The sequence below is a fragment of the Solenopsis invicta genome, chromosome 6, assembly GCF_016802725.1.
Source record: "Solenopsis invicta isolate M01_SB chromosome 6, UNIL_Sinv_3.0, whole genome shotgun sequence".
NCBI lineage: Eukaryota > Metazoa > Arthropoda > Insecta > Hymenoptera > Formicidae > Solenopsis > Solenopsis invicta.
The window spans coordinates 19,292,894-19,302,338 of NC_052669.1; the positions used below are offsets into that span (position 1 = coordinate 19,292,894).

Genomic DNA, 9,445 nt, shown 5'->3' on the forward strand with positions numbered 1-9,445 from the left:
AATAGACTACATTTTCAGTTTAATAATGAAGTTTCTATAAACTTCATCCGTATATTAAAGCACCAGTATAGTTATCTTATTTCTTATCAGTTTATACAATATCAAGGCTTAAGCGTATATGTGATTTTTATCGTAAGACTCGTCGCCGCTATGCGCGCGATTATTTATAATTTTGTTATTTTATTCATTATATAAAAACTACGGAGAGAATATGCGTATGGTAAATGTTCGTTACAAAGAAGTTACGGCTCGTATCCTATAAAGAGCAAAGGAACAGGCTTTCTCGTCTTTTCTCCCTATCAGTTATAAATTTATTATTTTTTAATACAGTACTTATAGAACTTATGAACTAGAGAAGTGTCCTGGCCTCACTCCGACCTACAGCTTATTCTGCTGTATTCTTTAATTTAGGTCCCGTCTGCGCGTCTTAACGTTTCAAGGCACTTTTTTTAAATATTCTCGTTCGAAAATTGACACACAATCAACTTTTTCTCGTTACACGCAAAGATTTTAACTGTACCAAATGACGGGTCGCGAGTTCGGATCACAGTGCAAAGAGCGATGGTATCTCTATTTGATTGCGTCGTACTGTTTATGAAGTGGATACGATATTAAAAATCGTTGTTGTACATATCTGATAAAGAAACTGCAAGAAATTAAAATAGTCATAATTCCAAACGGGCCAATTTAAAAGCAGGGCACTGCAAAATAAAATTGGCGAATGTAAGAAATACGCATTCTATTTAAGTATAATTATATTTAAAAAATTATTTCTTATTTCATCCATTTTCATCATTTTCATGTATCCATTTGCCAATTTGAAGAGTATTATGCAATAATTATAATTACTTTTTTCTAATATTTGAAACAATTTAAATCATTGCTATATGTAAAGTATCCTCGCCTTTCTGAAATTTGAAAGAGATACGTGCGCATTGTGTATATATATATATATATATATATATACACACATACAGATACTTTAAAAATATATTGAGCAACACACATACATAGCTATATCCTTGACTTATGTTATTGATATCGTTTTGTCATTATTCATACTTTAAAACTAATATTTATTATAAACAAATAAAAAATGTATACAGACTTCTTAATATACTCTATGCATATTAAAAAGTCATGAAACTTTTTCTTTTTTATATTTCTGGTCATTTTTATGAAATAACCTATATCAAATTCTTTGTAAAAAATCAAAGTTCAAATTTCAAGTTTGTAAACATTGGATTTATAAGTTTTAAATAATTTCCCTTTGATTTTTAATTCAATTAATAATTAATAAAACGTATTACATATTTATTCTCTTCTATGTTAGCCGCTGTATTTTTGCAAGCACCCTGTCTACAGAAATTTTTATTAGGAAAATTTTCAATTTGTAAACATGATATTAAAATTATTGCACAGCAATTTCTTGCAGCTTTATATGAAAAATAGATAAGTCTCGTATTCGATAAACAGAATAAAGTTTAGTCGAGTATATAAAGCATATCAACAAAATGTTGATAAAGTTTCATCAAATAATATTTTAGTACGAACTTTTGGACTCTTAAATATAAGATCATAACTTATACTCTGAAGCGACACGTAATTGACAATACGTCATTTTGCATTTCGATATAAAAAGCACTCTCTTGTGCAGTAATCATTTCACTAACCACAGCACAGAACACCTCTTCTTTGTACGCCTTTATCATTTTGGGCTCTGATATTTATAGTTTATTTCTGCTCCGCGAGTTCGTCCTACGTAATTATACAATACCTCATGAAAGAAAGAGCTCTGCTTAGATTTGTCATATTTCTGTTAATGCCTTTTATAATACAGTATGGATATTAATCAACAAGACCTAAGATTATAAAGACTTTGTTACAATTATGGAAGCTATTGAAGGTGCTTTATTAAATCGGTGTAGCTCCATCTTTCAGGGTACAGTTTGGACAGAGCATAAAATATGGCAGAACTTATCTTTTTCAAAATAAAGCAAGCTGTGCTGGGATTTATGTAAAGTGATCGGTAACTGCAGAAAAAAATGTTTGGCCATATATAATACAATATACATTTCAACAAACTTGGAAAAAAAATAGTGTTTATTTAAAAATCTAAATTACTCTTACCTAAATATTCTCCGATAGGCAATCAATCCACATATTTTGTAAGAATTATGTCTAGTAGTTTTAATAAGTTACATTTTTCTTTTTTAGCAGAACAGCAATTCGCAAATAGATCTGGAGAGCGTACAACATAATGTTTTACTGAACTAATTGTAAATAATGTCAAATAACATAATTTATACACAGACTCAAAAAATTTTCATATATTTCTTTTGATATACCAATAATTTAACATAATGTGTGTATAATATATTTTTAGATTTAAGTGATTTTTTTGCTAAAATAATTTTAGTTGAAGCAAAGCGAGATTAAATATACATTTTATAAGAGAATAATATCTAGCAAGCTATGCTAGAATTTTCTTAACCAAAACTACTCTGAAAGTCAAATATCTCAATAGTACAATTCAAAATAATTTCAACTGTCAAGAAAATGTGTTATAGCTTGCTAGATGCAGAAATCTTACTTAAATCAAAAATTGGATTATTATTTATAATAAGTATGTAAAAGAAAATATACATTTTCACATGATTCCTAAGAAGCAAATCTCTGTTGTCTTGATAAAACAGTATACACAAGATTAATAATCTTATGAAGATAAATTTTTCGTTATTAAAGCAAGACTTTGTTGAATTGCCTTAGTAATGTACAATTAGTTTACATAAAAATAGGAAATGCATATTTCCGAAAAGGTCGTAATAATGATCATGTGCTACAAATGTCCAATCCAGATTCTGTATAATTTGTTTACTTACTTAGTTAATCTAAAATTGAAAATGATTACAAGTCTTTATCGACTTAAAGGTGTTCCACCGAAGTTAAACGAGGTGGGCACAGTCTGTGAGTGAAAGACATATCCTAAAAAAATGTAAGAACATAAATTTACATAAAAGTAATATAATTAAAATAAAGAAATATATAGAAATTATTTTATGTACAAGATAAATTCTCAATAGATCATAGAATTATAAAAGGCCGCATGATTTTACCTCCGCTCTGCTCAATCCTTTTACTCTCTAAAGCTGCTTTGCGCTGATCTGCCAAAAGAATAATCTCTTGCAGAGCTTTCTCTTGTTCGGGGCTAAGAAGACTCGTTAAGGCTCTGTACCAGGCCACATCGGTTCTTTCGATATCTAGTTAAAAATATAATACATAAAACGTAGATTTTAATATGTATCTCAAAATTAGTTTAGCTTAAGTAATACTCTTTTTAGGTAATTACTTTGTATAACTTCCTTGAAAACAACATATTCATCCTGATTGGAATCATCTGAATCTAAGGGTGTAGTATAGCTTTCAAGAGCAGTCTCTTCGTTACCGTCGTATTCTGAATCGTCGTCATCATCATCTGATTTATGATCACCGTGACCGTCTTGTATAGTCGCGTTGATCGTAAAGCCATGTTGACCGGACGTTCGTGTTATCTTATCCTGTAATTTCTCGAGGTATTCTTGATTAGCATCGTCTATATCGTCCTCATCCGATGATAAAACTTCTGGGAGAAAAAAACATCACATTTAATTAGCGAGTCATATAGTTATTTACATACAAAATATTCGAAATGACGCGTGACTTGATGTCAAAAACGGTTGACATGTAGTCAACGGATTCCGAGTTCGATCCCAACCGTCATTCCATATATACCTCAATCTTTTTATAAACAATTGAAGAATTGACGAACGGAATGATAACCCATACGAGATACTCACCTTCGTCAATATCACTCTCCTCATCATCGTTCTCGTCATCATCCGTATCCGTGACTTTAGCGGCATACGCTCTCTTCAAACCCTCGAAGAGTAAGATTAAGGATGGAATAATCTGCGTTGCACATTCATTAACAGCAGGCGGTCTCGCAGGGCCCATGCTAATTAATGTACATAGTCCGAGAACGCATAATTTACGATCGTGCAAGCTATGGAGAGAAATGACAATTTGTCATTACAAATACGAAAATTAGTATTCTGAATTTTATACTATCTTTCGTATTAAAATGCTTTCATGTAATAAAAACACATACCCCAAAAAACAATCAGTGTCATTAATCCACTGTTTGATGAAACGTGATGCGAGTGGCTCCGTGGACTGATCAAAGTTTCCTTGTAATCTGTCCATCGTTTCCAGACAGAGTGCGGGGTTATAATATAAAGCTGCAATGACTACTTGAAGACACATAGTTCGCAACTCCGAAGTTTTAACTTCGCGCATTAGGCGTTCGAGAACTAATTGCACAAGCGATGGTATACACTAAAATCAAAACGGTTTATACGAATTACATTTCAAAAATTAATTAGTTGCATTTGCACATGATTTCTGAAATATTGTGTAATATTACCTGATCTATATGTCCTTTGCATTGCAAAATTATAACTTCTAATAACTTGGCAGCATGACACTCTGGATCCTCACCACCCTCACCAGTTAAGACCTGTGATATAGAAAATAGTGTCTTGTTTAGAAAATAATACTGAAATATATAAATTCTATCGGTACTTACAGTTTTGCACATGTTGAACATAGCAAGAATGTGATTTTCGTTCGACAAAAATGCCGGAGTATCGACGGTGATGTAATTATGTAGTGCAGGCATCATATCAGTAAAATAGTCAAAACCATCTTTTTGGAACAGTTGATATATGAGTTCTAGAACTTTCCACATATCCTCAGACACACCTTTACCCGTTAGATCATAAACTAACGACAATGCTTCTTCATAAAATTCTGATTGAGAAAAGAAAATTTTAAAAATATTTTCTTAATATAATAATAAATATATTATAGAGATTATAGAGATGTATATTATAAATAATTAGAAAAAAATTATTAGAAAATATAAATATACAGTAAATATTTTTTTTCATATATTATAAATAATAAACAAAATAAACAATTTCACAAGGAACAGATTGTATATTTAGTAAATAAATCAAAATATTTAAAAAATATTGTCGTTTTTATCACAGCATTATTGATTGTCGATTAGATATTAACAAAAGTTTACTAAAGTATTAATGGTTTAATAATAAAGCTTTAACTTCACCAGAAGAAAAAGTTTAAATTCCGATTCTATTATTATGACCCTACAAATATTTAACTACAAAATATTCTGCTAATAATCTATGATTACTTGGAATAAATTCATTGCATATCAAAAGTACCCAAATAAATAAAATAATTTTCATAAAGAAGCTGGGATTTTATCGTTAACAAGTTATCTTAAAATGATCAAGAACGTTATGAAAGTACACTAAGTAATATTAAGACTAAAAATATAAAAATTATTAAAGTATCCAAATCCATGACAATTTTGTTAAATCCTAATAATAAAAAATTCTTTATAAAGAAAAATACAAATTTGACTAAAAGAACATACCCATCACACTATGTCCAAAGATATGAGCAACTACTTGAAGAACAATTGGTTCAAGTTGCAACATGATTTGAGGCTGTTCATCCATTACTGTTAATAGAGTTTCTATCGTGTTCAACAGACCCATTGCTGTTATTGCCTTCTCGTCGCTACCTTCATCTGTTTCAAGTACTTGGCTAAATGTAGCAGCCTAGAAAGTATCCATAACACATGTTGTACAACATAATATACATTTTATTTTATTCATATAATCATTTTTGCAGTATTACACGCTATCAAACTTCTTACCAAATGCTGACAAACTTCCACAGCAATTGGGACCAGTTGCTCAGTATATGTACAAACGATTTTTTGCATAACACTCGTCAGATCATCGTTTTCAGTTTGCCTTATGATGGTCAGCAACTCGAGCGTTATTTGTTTAATTAATGGTTCGATGTACTTTTGAGCCTTTGGTTGTGCTGAAAGCATCATCTGAAGTGCTATGGCCGCCTCGACTTTAACAGGCAAATCTTGATCCGTCAGGAGAGCGTTTGTAATTAATCTAACTGCCTCGACTAAAATTTGTTCTGATTTAAATTTAATTTCCGAGAAATAATGCATTACCCAACAAGCCTGAAAACAAAATTAACAATTTGTATTAAATATTATCATTATTAAATATTATATAATAATGGTAATTACTATCTCTTAGTTACAATTTTACTTACTCTCGCTCTCATATGTCCATGAGGACTACTGAATTCGGGAAATACATATTGCATTAACATTTTGTCCATTTGTTCTTTGTAAACCTTCTTCTTCAACAAAACATCGGCTAAACTTCCAATCTAAATAAAATGTAATTTTACATGTTACATTAATAATATATAAAACATACATGTGTAAAAATAATGAAAAATAATGTAAAATAAACGCGTAAACAATTCTAATAGTAAACACATTTTTCGTAAACGCACCATGTGTAATGCACCATCTTTTTGTCTTGGATCTGCATTTGGACTAGTTAATACCTCCACACAAAACTGCATCGTTTTTTGTAACATATCTTTTCGTTTTCTACATGCTGAATGCAATAAAGTTTGTGCCGCTGTCACTGGCGATACAAAATCTTCGAAAATATCTAGAAAAACACATTAGTAAGCAAAGATTCTTTACGTTTAGTTCATTGCATTTTAAACGGATTTAAATTTACCAAATTTTACTCTGATGTATTCGTATGGATCGGTATTCCACAGTTCTTCATCAGCAGCAGAATACGAGAGAATGGGGAATAAAACGTCGCGTATAATTTCAAACATGTGAGGCTTCAAAAATTTCCAAGAAAATGCATGGCTCACACTAGGAAAGATTAACATGATCATTAAACTTTATGATAATATACGTGTGAAACTTTTATTTATTAATATAGATATTTACCCTTGATTAATATAATTGATTGATTGCTGTATTACTCTAGGAGAAATATAAATTTTCCTACGATATTGATCCAAGATCTTTAAAAGAACTTCGAGAATACCGGCACTAAAGGTTTGCAAATACCATTCGGCAAATTCTTTATATTCTTTGGTTACATTTCCTGGACTACCGTATCTATAATTAACAGTGCAAAATCAGAATGTGAACGTTTCTTCACTTTCATATTTTAATGTCAGTTTTAACCACTGATCATTAATTCAATTTTAATTACCTCTCAAACATTCTATGTAAAATATGTAACGCCCATTTTTTACATTTCCACCAAGGCAGTTCTGCACGTTCGTCATCATCAAGATCTGGATTATTAGTTTCTGGCGGAACTGGTCTATCAGCTATTTGTCTTACCACATCCATCCATTGTGAGAACACTTCTCTCGAAATAAGGTCAAGGGGAAGTGTATACTGCAGGGATAATCGTCAAATTTAAACATTTTTTGATATTATTTTTTGAACACATTATAGCTATAATCCTTGTGTACCTGTGTAAGTGCAAAGAAAATTTTCAATATCTGTTTCTGGAGTAAAACAGACTGCTCAGATGCATCTGGCAGTAAGCGTAATATCAATTGATAGATCATAGGGAATAACAAGTTCATTGCTTCATTTAATGGACCCCTCTCTTCTGCTTTCTTGTACCTAGTTCAGAATAGAAACGTTGAAGCATTATAATCATTCCCTAATGGAATACCAAAGGTGCATAATGAAAAAAAAAAAACGTACTCAAAATTTTTAACAAGCTGATGCAGCGCAAGGAGAACACCAGGCCAACATGAAGCGTCTGGATTTTGCAGGTATATCGTAATTTTGTCCACTATTTGTGTCCATCTTCCAGGAAAGTCGTATTTAACTATATTACTGATGCATATCGCTAATTGTATTCTAAACAAATATAATATACTATAAATTTTTACACATACATTTATATAAATTTTTTATTAATGATACAAGTCAAATTACAACTTGCCTAATTAAGTCTGGGGCATGTACCACTGCATCTACTATAGCATCGCGTATCATTGCACGATCCTGCTCATGAATACTAAATTCTATGGGACCGCTGTCAGCTTCTTTATCCGCCCAATTTGAAGTAATTAAATTTTTTAAATAAATTACACCTACAAAGCCAAAGAAACATTGCGCCTCATGATTTATCCTTTGTCTTAGATGTTACACAGCATAAGGAAATAGGAAATGATATTTACCAGCTTGTCTGACAGGCATATCAACTTCATTTGACATTACTACTTGTAAGAGCGTTGGTGCAAAACCAATAATTTTGTGAATCTGAAAAATTTAAGCATACACATACCACCATATCGATTTATTATATGAGAATTCAATGAACATTGTTATCATGATCATATTATCATTTAATGTTATCACAGTTTTATGAGTGCATAATAATTTATAGAACAGAATGTATGAATAATAGATAGCATGTCATCATACATATATACTGCAAATACATATAAAAATAATACAATATATAGATAGCAAAATTGTAGGCCATGTTGGGATAATCTCGCTGGACGATACGACGCGTCAGCACGCGACGTATAGAGATATAGAGAATATCATTCGTACAATCTCGAGACCCGCGCTTCACGTTGAGGGTCAAAGGTGATCCAAAAAGCTTCCTTCGCGCGTGCGAGAGCGAGAGAGAGATAGGAGGTTAGGAGGCGCGAGCACGGGTCCGCGTGTCGTCCGACGAGAGTGAGCGAGCGCTCATCCCCGAGAATCGGAGAGCTGCCGTTTCCTTTCGCGGGTCTCGCGGACCAAGCTCTCGTTGGGCCGAGCTCGCTGTGGTCGTCGCGATATAGAGGATCGGCGTCCGCTGAAAAAAAGGAGAATCGCCGCTTTTGGCGGCGAGAATGGTAGCGAGGACACCGGCATTATCCTCGGCGAAAATACGTTCTCCCTGGTTTCGCGATATGTGCGCGAAACAGGGCAACAAGGATACGACACGGGACGGGGCCACATGTTCTCGAGATGCTCGGAAGTTCGTCCCTCCCCTCCCCCTGCTTCGCTCGTCCATCCGTCCGCCGGGCAGAATCGCGCGAGCACGTTTTCCCTCGCGCGGACACCCTCTCACGCTTACCTGGGTGAGCTGCCCCTCCGCCTCCTTCTGCTGTGCGGGGTCGATCGTCGCCCGCAGCAGCTCCGTGAGCTTACGCGCGTCCATCGCTCCGGGCCGCCTCAGCTCGCCTTGTATTAATTAGACGCTTGAATTTTTGTGATCGACTCTCCCTGCACCGGACTGCTTGACCCGGCGCATTCACCTCGCTGCTGCTGAGTGCTGCTCCTTGCCTGCCCGTGGAGTCACGTGACACAACACAACATGGCGGCGTGAATCAGCTTTGAATCGTCGCATCCGGTCACGGTCTGGCCGCGGAGCATGCGGCTCGCGTGAAATGCGATCTCCGACTACGCGTCCGCCATTGGCAGCTTCATGAATATCGCCTTAAAAAA

At 33.7% G+C, this 9,445-nt stretch overlaps 1 protein-coding gene across 2 annotated transcripts; it reads right to left on the reverse strand.

Annotated features, from left to right (window-relative positions):
- Positions 1-17: 17 nt before the first annotated feature.
- On the reverse strand, positions 18-9,298 carry LOC105204054 (importin-7). Of its 2 annotated transcripts, none has more exons than XM_011173080.3 (19): positions 9,075-9,298; positions 8,179-8,260; positions 7,941-8,091; positions 7,697-7,855; positions 7,456-7,612; positions 7,188-7,378; positions 6,917-7,090; positions 6,693-6,838; positions 6,457-6,620; positions 6,208-6,327; positions 5,786-6,112; positions 5,501-5,687; positions 4,625-4,848; positions 4,463-4,555; positions 4,148-4,374; positions 3,837-4,042; positions 3,350-3,619; positions 3,117-3,260; positions 18-2,985 (listed from the first exon to the last, which is right to left on the reverse strand). In XM_011173080.3, the coding sequence occupies exons 1-19, from the start codon at positions 9,156-9,158 to the stop codon at positions 2,918-2,920; spliced, it is 3,174 nt and encodes a 1,057-aa protein (XP_011171382.1). In that variant the 5' UTR covers positions 9,159-9,298; the 3' UTR covers positions 18-2,917. The 2 variants fall into 2 exon arrangements, with proteins under 2 accessions (XP_011171382.1, XP_011171381.1); XM_011173079.3 differs by having other exon boundaries at positions 3,350-3,622; positions 9,075-9,158.
- Positions 9,299-9,445: the final 147 nt, after the last annotated feature.